At 42.3% G+C, this 13,839-nt stretch overlaps 3 protein-coding genes across 11 annotated transcripts; 1 reads left to right on the top strand and 2 right to left on the bottom strand.

Annotated features, from left to right (window-relative positions):
* Window positions 1–780: 780 nt before the first annotated feature.
* On the bottom strand, window positions 781–4,101 carry LOC120039702 (histone chaperone asf1b-B-like). The gene is made up of 4 exons (XM_038985114.1): window positions 3,590–4,101; window positions 2,708–2,823; window positions 2,102–2,278; window positions 781–1,607 (listed from the first exon to the last, which is right to left on the bottom strand). Exons 1-4 carry the CDS (start codon window positions 3,696–3,698, stop codon window positions 1,416–1,418), a joined length of 594 nt encoding a protein of 197 aa, XP_038841042.1. The 5' UTR covers window positions 3,699–4,101; the 3' UTR covers window positions 781–1,415.
* A 1,181-nt stretch (window positions 4,102–5,282) lies between these two features.
* On the top strand, window positions 5,283–9,930 carry LOC120039690 (protein crumbs homolog 3-like). Its single transcript, XM_038985105.1, has 4 exons — window positions 5,283–5,626; window positions 6,412–6,638; window positions 8,389–8,432; window positions 8,547–9,930. Exons 2-4 carry the CDS (start codon window positions 6,539–6,541, stop codon window positions 8,754–8,756), a joined length of 354 nt encoding a protein of 117 aa, XP_038841033.1. The 5' UTR covers window positions 5,283–5,626; window positions 6,412–6,538; the 3' UTR covers window positions 8,757–9,930.
* A 982-nt stretch (window positions 9,931–10,912) lies between these two features.
* LOC120039631 (tubulin beta-4B chain-like) lies at window positions 10,913–13,318 on the bottom strand. 9 transcript variants are annotated; one of them, XM_038985059.1, is made up of 5 exons: window positions 13,262–13,318; window positions 12,462–12,570; window positions 12,155–12,265; window positions 11,438–12,046; window positions 10,913–11,092 (listed from the first exon to the last, which is right to left on the bottom strand). In XM_038985059.1, the coding sequence occupies exons 1-5, from the start codon at window positions 13,316–13,318 to the stop codon at window positions 10,989–10,991; spliced, it is 990 nt and encodes a 329-aa protein (XP_038840987.1). In that variant the 3' UTR covers window positions 10,913–10,988. The 9 variants fall into 9 exon arrangements, with proteins under 9 accessions (XP_038840987.1, XP_038841000.1, XP_038841020.1 ...); XM_038985072.1 differs by having other exon boundaries at window positions 10,913–11,223; window positions 11,698–12,046; XM_038985092.1 differs by having other exon boundaries at window positions 10,913–11,206; window positions 11,906–12,046.
* Window positions 13,319–13,839: the final 521 nt, after the last annotated feature.

The raw sequence follows: 13,839 nt of genomic DNA, 5'->3' as shown, positions 1-13,839 counted from the left end.
CGCACGCGGAGACTACATTTTCAGAATATCTAAAATAAATATGGATTATCTCGGAGTAAACCACTTGATACATTCCAAGTTATATCGGTAAATGTACATTTATAATGAGTAATTTAGCAGATCGACGCTTTTATCCAGAGCGAATTACATGCATCTTAAAACAGCTAAATTTGACAAAAATGTAAATGTTGTTAGTATGACTTGTAAGGAAACCAGTGTCATTTAGTTCTAATATTTCATATTGCACGAATCGTCCTAGATATCAGATTTTACCACCAGACAGCCCACATTCACATACCGCTTTTGCCATTATCTCCTATGCAGAAAATGAGTCATACATTTCATAGCTGTCAATAATTGCAAGCGTCCATACATGTATGTTTTTTCAGCAAACCGTTCACTAAAGGTTACAATTACATTCAGTGAACTCTGAAGTTAATGACAAGAGAACATGATTCAGTGAAAAGGGGAGATTTGCATGTTAACATTTTCACAATTTTGTCTTGAACACAGCTGTAATTCAAATTGCATTGCAACAAGCAAGCCAGGCTATCAATTTCAAAATGTGCACTATAGGTGAGCACACTACAGATACTTATGAATGTAACAAAAAGTCGAGGAAGCCCCACCCATTATTTTCAATGAAAAACCCTTCATAGTTGAAAAAAGGTGATTCTCCTAGAGTTCCAACATCTGCCATTTTCATCACGTCTCAAAGCTCGTCAGGGACAATCACACGCATCACATAACAAAAAGATATTTATTTCAAAAACAAAATGGCACACAGGAAAATAAACATATGTACATACCATTATTAGCACCCCCCACCACCCCACCCCACCCATCCAAAAGTATCCCAAAACACCAACAGGGAAAAGTGTAACTCAAATGCTATAAGGACCATAACCACTGAAACACAATGGCTCAGAAAGTACAATAAAATACCACCATTATTTTCCTTCCTGCAACTTGAGTCATTTCTTCCTCCATTTTGCTTCACTAGTGTCATAGCCTCTGTTGGTATTTACATCACATAATTAACAGCTGACTAGTTGGTGTGAATCAGTATTTCTGCCAATTAGCTGCTAACCATCTATGGAAACTTGGATACTTCAGCTGTCGCCCTGTTGATAGTATTAAAAATGAAGGGATGAATTAGTTTTACAACTTTTTTTCACCATGTTATAAACATGAAAGTGAAAAACTTCCAATAGATAATAAAGATTACTCCAGAAAGATTGTCTTGGTTGCAAGACACTGTAGTCCAAGGTGGGAGTGTGTTGTTGACAGTTTCTGGGAAATAAGGGAGCTGTAAGGCAAAGCTGGCTGTACATCCAAGTCAGAATGTCCATGTCCATTCTTCTGCTTATAGTGCCTGGGTTGATCAAAAATTATGTGTATATGTATGTTTCCCTCTACAAGCAGTCCATAGAGTTGTCAGGTAGCAACCCTATGGGTGGGGCCTTGCCCGGGAGGCAAGATGGGGGCAGCATAGAGTTGGGGGCAGGATCCACATTCTCTGAGTCTTCCATCCTTTCTGCACACCCTTCCCAGTTGATATGGAATCTTGTTACACGTGGGTTTGAAGCCAAAATATTTCTCTGGAGCTGGAAGACAAACAGCATTAAGGGGGAAATGATCCAGTAATGTACTTATATTGGCAATAAGACATGTTCCATTTTTACATTATACTAAAGCCTGAGCAGTACTGTGGCACACGTGCCCCTGATGAGTGAGCCGAGTTTGCACTTTAAGACCAATGTAATAATGGATATTTCGCCCTTCCACAACACAAAGGTTTAATTTAATTCCAAAAAGTTGTCCCCTCTCCTCTGCCATCATTCATTCCCCTTCATAGATCTGATAAAAATTGGTAGGTGTAAGCAATAGCTCCACCTAGTTTACTCAATATTAATGTAACAGTCCTGTCAGATCTGTGAATGGTAGTGAACAAGGGCAAATGGGAGGGAACAAGTAGAGTGCAAGTAAGCATTTCGTTGGACAGTGTATACCTTATGTTTCCTGTACATACGACTAATAAAACTTGAACATCTTCCTGGAAGGAAACAGTCAAGCACACCCATTGAGTGTCCTCCTTTACCTGTCCATAGTCAGGTTTTATGGGTGGGTTTTCCCGCAGCTCAGGGTCGGTGTATTCGTTGTTGACGTAGTACCCGATACGAATGAACTCCTGTCCGCGGTATGTACAGGTGATTAGCGCCACAGTTACACCGACAGCATCACTTTCTGGAATCAGACCCGTGTTTGGGGCATCCGCCTGTTGACGGAGAACATACAGTAGATGAGGTGCAAGGAGGAAGGCAGGAGAAGAGCGGGGTAAGAGGGAGGGTGTAGTTTCTATATCTGGTTTCTCCAATACAGCACCAGTGTGTCACTAGTGATTATGTTATAAGATCAGTGTTATTTTTTGGGAACGGTTTCCATCGCTAGGTCAGTCACTAAGGACAGAATCAACAACCTCTGCATCATCAAATCAGTTGCTTTGTGAAGGTGTTAACCCATGTTCACAGTTGGCCATTGTTATGTAAATTATATCTTAAAAGTACCAGTGGCCTGGCCTTGGCCAAGTCAGAGCAGGTCCACTGGGAGAGAAAGAGAAATGAAGAGGGGCAAGGAAAGCTGCAGCCAGAGTACTGCTGAAATAACATTGTTAGTTACCGCCATCTATAAATTAAAAAAAACTCACCTGGAACACAAACATGTGCCTCCCGGCTGGTACTGGGCCAACCAGAACAGAGTCAAGGGTCTGGTCATACTCTTCACTCTCTGCTGAACCCACATATATGATCTTCCACTCAAGATCTGCAACACAAAAAAGTATAAAATCAAATCACTTTCTTCCGGACCCACAAACTCAGTTCGAAACTTTGGAGAAAACAAGGAAATCGCTGGACTGTGAAGACTGCTTTGGTCAGAATGCTGTTATCAATGACACATGTCAAACGATTTGATTGTTTGGGTAGATAACGCAAAAGGCAAGTGGACATGTCAATGCGTGTTCTATAAGTTAACGTTAGTTACCTCCGTCAGAATTCCCCGCCGCCGCCAACCAAATACAAACAAAAGTTGGACACCATTCTGGCTAAGCTTGCCAGCTATAGGCAAAGTAGCCAACTAACTAGCAATATCAACTAACGCCATCGTGTAGCTAAGCAATATCACAAAGTACAATGTGTTTTATATATATATATGTTTTAAAGAGCCACCTCTTTGTTCAGTAGACATAAGGGATTCATTAACCATTGTTTGCCACCTGTCGAATAATTACTTTGTTCATTCTCATCTGACGATTTATGGCAAGTTTGCTAACGTTACCTCGCTAGCTAAATTGCCAGTTTGAACATGAAGTAGCTAGCCTAGTTGATAATCTCAGAGCTAGCTAACTAGCGAGATTCTAAAACTAGGCTAACTACGTCATGTTCAAACTGGCAATTTAGCTAGCGAGGTAACGTTAGCAAATTTGCCATATATCGTCTGAGATTTAGCTAGCGAGCTAACGCAAGCTAGCCATAAATCGTCAGATGAGAATAAACAAAGTAATTATTCGACAGGTGAGCACAACACTTACCTTCTGGCAAGTCTTCCATGCACTCAAATGTTATTTCGAATTGAAATGGGTTTCCGAATCGACTCGGGTTATCGAGGACAGCGACATTTAGTACTTGAACCTTCGCCATTATTGCGGTTCCTGCTGCGAGTGACAGACACGCTGGCTGAGTGGCTAGCAAATTTTCCCGGGGAAGGTTTCAGGCCTCAACAATGTAGCAACTAGCAAGCAATGTTCTCACGCAGCGTACACAAAGATAAATTATATCACTGAAGAAATTCGGTTGTTGCATCTGATTTCGCAGGTTGACAGCTACGCTTTAGTGTAATTTTGAAATGACTAGGTCATATCTTATTGTTATGATAGCCTGCTATATGAGCCAATCATTTCAACAGAAATTGTATTTTTTAAAGAGAGTGCCATTAATTTTTAAGTATTTACTGTTATCTGGAATATTCCTCTGACTAGTTTTGTTCAAAACAACTATTTCAAAAACCACCCGCCAGTAAATTTCACAAAGCCACCAAAATGTCGAAGGAAATGGGGCGGGTGGTTTTTCTGTTCTAAACGATGATTCGCTGGGTAGAACAACAGTAAAGCTATGATTGGCAAGCAACAAGTACGTAGTGCTCGAACAACGCCACAAGACGCGTGCAATTACAAACGTTTCAGGTAGAAATTCAATTGACACGACCCCCCCCCCCATGTACCCCACTGCTTTGGCCAAAGCAAACAAACACAACCACTGTACCAAATTCAGCCACTCTTTTAGATGGAAACATGTCTACATTCCAGTCTGGAGTGAAGAGGAAAGTCCCAAGACTTTCATTTTTGGTCCCATAATGTCTACACCACATTTGTGTGTGTTTCAGTGGATTTGTGTATATGTGTAGGGCTCTAGCAATTGATGATGCATACTTCAAGTTTATGTTGTGTGCGTCAATACATGGGAGACCATTAACCGAAGGACCTATGTGGCAGAAATACTTTCTGCACACATAATGATGTGACTAATCAGTGCTTTTTGCAGACTGCAGAATGTAGGCCTACATAACATACAATATTGGGGTGGTTATGGGTTGACAATCAACCACACCAAATACAAACATGGAAATAGAATCATACATTGATCAGATTGTGTTTTCTATGCCAGTCTTCAGTCACATTCTGGCATAGGCCTAGATGAAACTGCGATTAGGCAAGGATTAAGGGACCATGATTAGCTGTGTTTATGGTATTTCAGGATTTTTTTTATCTTGCTTTGAGGATAGGGTCAGCTAGAAAAATATAATTGCTCTCCACTAGAGGTCCTAAAACTGCAAACAAATTCTCACCATGCACTCACATGAAACATGTGTCCCTTAAATTACAGGATTAAAAAAATGCAGCCCAAAGTTTCTCAAAATGTTCAGTGTTTACTCATTGGGCCTGAACATATTCCACAGCCTTTTATATTTATTTTGCAGATGGAAAAAAAGGTAGATGAACACTTTCAAGGCTTCAGACACACATCAATAGAACAGTGTAGAACTTGAGAAAGGGTCCCATAGAACTCTAATAGTAAAGGATCCATAATGAGTGAGAGAGCATAAGCAATGGGAGGAAGTAGGCTCCATTGAGCAGGTGGATTTTTGTCCACTAGTCTGGTGCCTCATCATACAAAGGGTATCTGTCTCCTGTGCCACAGGTTGATACTGGGCTCAGGTACTGTAACACGAGACTGAAGTGAACCATGTGACCATAGGGGCGACGTGAAGAGGGAATTAAAAAACAGTTTTACATAGTTAAACCTATACAGGTAGTCTACGGTGATATATATCAAAATAAACCCATTCAGACAGTAAAACGGCTGTGCGATCGGGTTTAGTTTGCAGATTATTTTTCAGACATTTTTGGGAGAAGTTTAATCATAAACACGTCCTGACATATGATCCAGTTTCGGTTCACCCACTCACTCGTTTAGGTGAGGCGGCGGAAACGAGACGTTGTTTTTTTTCCGCAAGGATTTGGATTGATCCCGGTTGCCTAAAACGGATATCAACATTATTCGGTGAAAAGGTGTGTATAATGTTCTATACAGGTCTGTCTATAATACAATTCTATACTTCTTGTATTGTTAGATCGACTAATTTGTTGTGGAGCAGGAGTGCTGTTTCTCTTTACATAAAATGGCTTGGAAGTATTGTAAATGAATTATGGGGCACTATAAATCCTATACTTTACAATACTTTTATAAGGCTTTACTTTTATTTCGATAGGATGCTCCTTTCACAACATTTACTAAGAATATGATTTATGAATTGTAATTTGTTATCTCAATGCCCTCCCTCCCCACCTCCCTGAACAGGTGCAATTGTTCACATATACCACTAGTTTTACTAAATCAGCCAACCTTAAACAGGGGTGGTCATGTTTCGACCTTCCAGGAGCCATTAGGGTTAAGTACCTTGCTTAAGGGGACATTGTCAGATTTTTTATCTAGTCGGCTCAGGGATTCTAACCAGCGACCTTTCAGTTACTGGCCCAACACTCGTAACCGCTAGACTACCTGCAGCCCTATCAATTTCCGCTTGGACAGTTTCTGACAGTCTGAAATGTTTATAATAACTTGATTCATTATGTTCTATTGTATTGTCATGTTATGGGATAATTGTTTCTCCTGATACTTACAATGATTCTATGCAGAATGAAGTATAGAAAGCTGTTATGATTTCATCTTCTCTTACATTTTGTCACTTTATGAACCAGACTCAATAACATTGGGGTATCAATAGAGACTCAGGCTCAGTGTAGCTCCTTATGAACTGTTCTTTTTTTCTTTAACACCACCTTCATCTCTCTAGAGCGGCCCTGGAGACTGACGCCGGTGTGCTTGTGCTGCTGAGCACTACTCCTGATTAAATGACCCCGACCTGATGTCCAGGTGTCCCCTTGCTGATGGTCTACCCTCTTTAGAACCCATTGGTTTGAATGGAGATGACACTGCTCCCAGACATCGCGGTCTGGCCTGGTCTCCTGGCTGGGAGTGTCCTACTCCTGGTCTTGGGGAGTAATCCTTCCAGGGTTGTGGGTGAGTCATGTCACTGCCTCTACAATCCCCCCCCCCCCCCCCCCCCCCCCCCCCCCCCATCCTTCTTGTGAAATAACCCCATCCCCACCACACAGGATTGTCTCTGACCACAGACAAACAATCTACTGTACGACTGCTTGTACGACTGAACGATATGCACAAAAGCAGGTTGCACACAATTCTAGGCATTACTCAATAAAAACTAAAGCATGCAGTAACATGCCAACAGGTTATACAAATATTTCGTAATGCGTGAGAGATTTGGGTAGGAACCATTGGAATGAAAAGCTCTGGTACACCCACTTTTCTTAATGCGGACATGTGATTTCTCTGATAGACGTATGGTAATACATAATGCTCGTATTTATAATGCTTTATTACTTGTTATAAAGTACGTATGAGCCCTTATATGTTATATTTTACACTGCTATTCGTCAGTGCACTGAACTGTTAGTCAGGATCATTATCAGATGATAGTAAGACGTTATAAGGGGGTTGTATGTACTTATAGAACGTTTTCACAATGCATTATAGCTGTATATTACCCAGCAAGAAACAATAGATGAAGCAGCCCTTATTGGTTGTTCTGAGTGCTCTTCTGCTTTTCTGGTAATGGGACAACACTGAACAATGGCTGCACTCCAATGCAGACACCTCCAAGCTGTAATGTCAACTGTAGTTAGTTTGCTACAATAAACGTATCAGGCTGTCACTGCTACAGGAGGTTTTTCGGTGTCTCATTTTGAGCAAAAGTTGTGCCCCTCCCCCAAATAACCTACCCTTGTATTTTGTTATCAAGGTGTACTTTTGCCCCTGGGGAAGTTTACTGTTTTACTATTTGCATTAGCCAATCATTAACTTAGTTTGACATCCCTAAATGGGCGTTGAAGTTTTCTAAGCAAGACATCTACTGTGAATTAATAGTCAATAATCACTTTGACACCGCACTGACATGGTAACCAAAATATAATAGTGCTTTTCCGGATACTTCAACTAGTAAAACTGTTCAGGGGCTGAGCTTCACTGACCACGGGCAAAGGCCGCATTCCAAGTCCTCTCCTCCCCCTCTCCTACATTCAAGTAGTTACTGTGCGGGATGTCACAGAGTAATCACATGGCTTGTCATGGAGAAAGTGCCTGAAAAAAAGCACTGGACTTGAGGAACTCAGTAATCCCATCGCATTGCAATAGGCTATTATGTTGTCAATCTATCAATCTAAAAATGACATCAACTTCCACCTTTCTGTTTTGTTTCCCCCTCCCCCTAGGCTGTAAATAAATTACTCTTAACTGTATTTAAGTAACTTGATGTGTTAAAACTTTTGCTTATTTGTTTATTATGATCCCCATTAGCTTTTGCAGAAGCTGCAGCTACTCTTCCTGGGGTCCACAAAAAACACAAAACATGAAAAGTAACAAAACACTGATAGTCACAAATTGAAAATACAACAATATACAAACAAGACAACTAAAAAATAATACAAACAATACTCATATACATGCTTTTACATTTGCATGTTGTTCTGGTATGTGGTCATGTGTGGACATGTAGGTTGTTGCCTCAGAGCACCACACGTGTCATTTCTATCACCTGCACTTGGTATACATTGTGTCATTTTAAAATGACCTGTTTTTACACATTGTTCAAACCTATTGTGTTATGCTACATTGATCAAAGAGAGGGTCTATTTGTATTCTTGTAGCAAACTATTACAATGACCTGAGTGGTAATCTTTAATGTTTTCTACAGGGGACAACACAACTAATAGTCTACCCTCTAACACAACTGCCACAGTGAGTAAACTGCTGCTATCTTTATCTCTGTTTTTGTTAGAGGTACTTAAACCAGAAGTATCCAGAGCTTTATTTGTGAGAATGACTTTTACCCCTGTGTTGTTCTGCATCTAGGGACCCAACATTGCAGCTATTGTGGCCCCGACTGTTATACTGGGGCTGCTGGCCATAGCATCTGCTGTGCTAGTGTGGCTTTTCTGCGTGGTGAGGAAGAAGAGGCAGACGGAGGGGACGTACCGGCCCAGTGCTGAGGAGCAGACGGGGGCCAGCAGTGTTGAGACACCAGACGCACTCAAACTGCCCAAGGAGGAGAGACTCATCTGAGCCTCTCAGAAGTCTCTCAACACCTGTCCTGTACATCCAAGCAACAGCAAAATCCTGATGACTGTAGAAGCTCCACCTAAAGAGCTGATGATTACCTAGATATTAGAGGGTCATGACACAACGTTGACAGATACAGGATGGGACGAGAGGTACACAGCACCTAGCCCTGGAAGAGGAGGGCCCAGGCACTGTGTACTGTACGTACTGCAAGCACATGGACTAGTGCTAGTACAGAACCCGGACACAGACGTAGGGATAGCTACTACAAATACCACAGCCTGTAACTAGAACTGAGGTCCATGAGGCTCTGACTGCTTTCTCTATGATGTGTTATTTAATAGCACTGGCATATTTGAATGGGATAGACATGTACACAATCATTCAAATGGTCATACTGGAAGAGGAAACAAACCATCACCTGCACTAGATGGAAGAAGACCAGTATTCAGTCCCCGCTCATACTCGTCTTTGGTAAATACATTTCAGTCTGAGTATTTCAGTCCTCTGTCTAGGCAATTTGGCACTCTCAACAGCTACTAAAAGACTGGATACAGTCTATCTGCTAAAATCGTAAGCAGACTGCTGTTACCTGTGCTACCTTGATACATGCAAAAAATGATATTGTAATGTAATGTAAATGTTTGTATAAATTCCTTATAGATTACTTAAATGTATAGCGTGCAATAATATTTGTTTAACCACTATTGATTGTCAGAAAAGCATTTCATTGTCTAGATTTTTACACTGATTACTTACCTCAATACATGTCTCACTACTGAATCAGTCCTGTATCCAGCTTTACAGATATTGACACTGTAAGCTAATATTATCTAGAAAACATTTCTCCCAGTGGGATATTCGCTGTTTGCGGATACTGTGTGCAGAACAAATAATTATGTCATTATTAATCATATTTAAGCACAAAATGAATGATTGTTTACATTTGAATAATTGTATTGTAGTATTTCAGAATTGTTACATTAATTTAACATTGGCTGAAATGTGATACTACATTAGATCATATATTCTATGTGTGTTCTTACCAGTACGCTGTTTGTATGTTGCAAAGCCTATGATGGGATTCAATTCTCATCATGTTGAGTTGTTACACAATGTCATGACATATTTATCTATTGTAGCCTACATGTTAAATAAATACTAATAGTCATTTTTAGAATTGGCCACCTCAGTAGATTTTCTTTGCATAATCAGTGCTGGACTTTGATCAGATGATGTCAAGACTTGCTTCTGTCTCTCTCTCTCTTGTGAAAACACAACCAGACTTCTATGAGGAATTAACGAGAGGGGAAAAGCAGAAGACAGAGCATCGTATCAGCTGACATCATGTATCAGACATCCCTAAAATGGTGAGTGTGAAGTGTATGAGAAATAACGCACTTGCTCAGCATGCAGACCTTACTAGTCAGCTTTCGGTGAAGCTGTGATTGACAAAATAGCTTCAGTCAGAATTATTAGCCAGCGGCAACTGACTGCAGGAGCTGGGAAGTGATGACTGCTGAAAACAATGCGGCCAAGTCTTTCTGTCTTTAACAGTCACTATACGTCAGTCTCATTTTGCCTGTTGTTACGTTCTAGGAATGCATTCCAATAAAGAGTTTATTGCTACTAACTCATTGGCATGAACCCATAGTGGGCAGTGCAGTTTGTCTTCAGCCTATAGTTAATGCTCCCTCACAAACCCAGTTTCCAACTGTGGTTGGCTTTTTCTGGTTTGTAAATCTGCTTTTACCTTTGACATTTTGGGCTCATGGCTTCAAATTCAGATAACTTACAGTATGTGAACATACTGTAATTGTACATGCTGACTTCAACCCAGTGTGTCATTTAAATGTCATGTTGTACAGTAATCAAGTCTATATAAGACCATATTAATTATTTGTAACACCCATCAAATAAAAACAATAAAAACATAAGAGTAAGTACCAATTTAATTTGAACTTTAAAATCACTTGCTTTTAATTCCGCAAAGCAATGATGAGATGAATGTAGGAAAATGGAAACAATTCAGTGGATTTCCAACATACAACAACAAAATAATGTCAAAAGTTTACTACGATCTGGTAAGATCACTGTCTAATGTGGAAAAACATTAAATTCATTTAGGAACATCTGCCTTCTTGAGAGAAAGCAGATGGTAAGGATGAAGGGATGGAGTTGGGGACAGGACGGAGGGGAGTGATAGACTGTTTGGTAGTTGAGTGACTGAATGGTTTAGGCGGCTTCCTCTTCTCCCTCCTCTTCAAACTCGCCCTCCTCAGCGGTGGCATCTTGGTACTGCTGGTACTCAGACACCAGGTCATTCATGTTGCTCTCAGCCTCAGTGAACTCCATCTCATCCATACCCTCTCCGGTGTACCAGTGAAGGAAGGCCTTACGACGGAACATGGCAGTGAACTGCTCAGAGATACGCTTGAACAGCTCCTGGATGGCTGTGCTGTTGCCGATGAAGGTGGCAGACATCTTGAGGCCACGGGGTGGGATGTCGCAGACAGCTGTCTTCACGTTGTTGGGGATCCATTCCACAAAGTAGCTGCTGTTCTTGTTCTGGACGTTGAGCATCTGCTCGTCCACCTCCTTCATGGACATGCGGCCACGGAAGATGGCGGCCACGGTGAGGTAACGGCCGTGACGAGGGTCACAGGCCGCCATCATGTTCTTGGAGTCGAACATCTGCTGGGTGAGCTCAGGCACGGACAGGGCGCGGTACTGCTGGCTCCCCCTGCTGGTGAGGGGGGCGAAGCCAGGCATGAAGAAGTGCAGGCGGGGGAAGGGCACCATGTTGACAGCCAGTTTGCGGAGGTCGGCGTTGAGCTGGCCAGGGAAACGAAGGCAGGTGGTCACTCCACTCATGGTGGCTGACACCAGATGGTTGAGGTCTCCATAGGTGGGTGTGGTGAGCTTGAGAGTGCGGAAGCAGATGTCGTAGAGGGCTTCGTTGTCGATGCAGAAGGTCTCATCTGTGTTCTCCACCAGCTGATGCACAGAGAGGGTGGCGTTGTAGGGCTCCACCACTGTGTCGGACACTTTAGGAGAGGGCACCACGCTGAAGGTGTTCATGATGCGGTCAGGGTACTCCTCGCGGATCTTGCTGATGAGCAGGGTGCCCATGCCAGAGCCAGTACCCCCACCCAGGGAGTGGGTGAGCTGGAAGCCCTGGAGGCAGTCACAGCTCTCTGCCTCCTTCCTCACTACATCCATGACAGAGTCTACCAGCTCTGCTCCCTCTGTGTAGTGGCCCTTGGCCCAGTTGTTTCCAGCTCCACTCTGGCCTGCAGACAAGAGTATCATAAACCACTACTTCACTGACGGGACAAGATTACATTAGTAGTCTACCACCAAATCTCATATTTCCACTGACTATCAAACCAACCACTCACCGAAGACAAAGTTGTCTGGCCTGAAAATCTGTCCAAAGGGGCCAGACCTGACAGAGTCCATGGTGCCCGGCTCCAGATCCACCAGGATAGCACGGGGGACATACTTCCCACCTGAAAAAGAAAATAAATACTGGGCATACTGAAACTATTATTGCTGTACATGTTTTATGTATGTATTATTTGTTTGTATAAGTGTAGTCAGTTCATTTTTCCTAATTAAAACAGCAGTTTATTTAATTGTGCATGTTTAAATAATTGGAGACATTGTGGTTTATGTATGCAATGCTATATAATGTGCATACTGTACCTGAGGCCTCATTGTAGTACACATTGATCCTGTCTAGCTGCAGGTCGCTGTCTCCATGGTAGGTGCCAGTCGGGTCGATGCCATGCTCATCACTGATCACCTCCCAGAACTGAGACAGCGAGAGAGAGGAGTTGAGATGCACGTCAATAGCAATACACAGAAGCATCCATTTAAAATGCAAGTTAGAATATACAATATAAATAGATATAATTCAATGTCTTTTCTGTTGAATGGACATTTACCTTTTTGTGAGAAACACAAATAGCATGACTTGCATTAAATATTCCCTTTACATAATTATGTAAGCCTCTAAATGATTTAAATTAAGCATTAAAATTCCATTTCGATCTAAATATTAATCAGGTTGAATATATTGTGTCATAAAAGAGAGGAGAGGAAGGTATTCTCGTACCGTTCTCTCTCCCTTCCACCGCAGGTCCATTTAGGGACCCCAAATAACCATTGGGAATGAGTCAGCAGCAACAATAACAAATCTGCCCATTTCATATGCAACAGTGATTCAAACTGATATTAATCGGATATAGCTATTGTTTAGCCTATTTCTCTTATACACATATTTATTTTGTGCACGGAATGACCATGCATTATTCATGCATGTTATATTATAGCCAATCGATAATGCACACAGTCCTGCACCAGCTTTCTCTACAAGTCTTATGGGTGGATTATCAGCGGTCTTTCTTCATTTCTTCAAAAAGAGGCTTATCTAGCTCGCCTGCAATCATTCACATGAAGCAATCTATTTTCTTGGTAAAATACAAAGGAGTCAACAATGATACCTTGGCTCCGATCTGGTTCCCGCACTGGCCGGCTTGCAGATGCACTATTTCTCGCATTATGGATGGATGGACGGGCGTTGGCAGTGAGGAGACCGCAGTCGAGATTTGGCCCGGAGGACGCTTCTCCTCTTCTTCCTCAACTGACTGCTTGATGGGCCCGCCTCTCCTTCAACTACTGGGCCGAATCGGTGGGCGTCATCCCCATGGTAACCAAAGACCGGAGGAGAGGGATCCTAAGCTCGTGGAGAGAGCGGATAGGATGCTGTTATTTGGAAGTATTCATCAATGAGTGTTCCAGTGATGCCAGTCACCCGACCCTACTGACTGAGTGGTGTAGAGATGCGCAGTCACCCGACCCTACTGACTGAGTGGTGTAGAGATGCGCAGTCACCCGACCCTACTAACTGAGTGGTGTAGTGATGCGCAGTCACCCGACCCTACTAACTGAGTGGTGTAGAGATGCGCAGTCACCCGACCCTACTAACCGAGTGGTGTAGAGATGCGCAGTCACCCGACCCTACTAACCGAGTGGTGTAGAGATGCGCAGTCACCCGACCCTACTAACCGAGTGGTGTAGT

This window comes from Salvelinus namaycush, chromosome 3 (assembly GCF_016432855.1).
Source record: "Salvelinus namaycush isolate Seneca chromosome 3, SaNama_1.0, whole genome shotgun sequence".
Taxonomy (NCBI): domain Eukaryota; kingdom Metazoa; phylum Chordata; class Actinopteri; order Salmoniformes; family Salmonidae; genus Salvelinus; species Salvelinus namaycush.
This window is presented reverse-complemented; position numbering and strand designations above follow the sequence as displayed.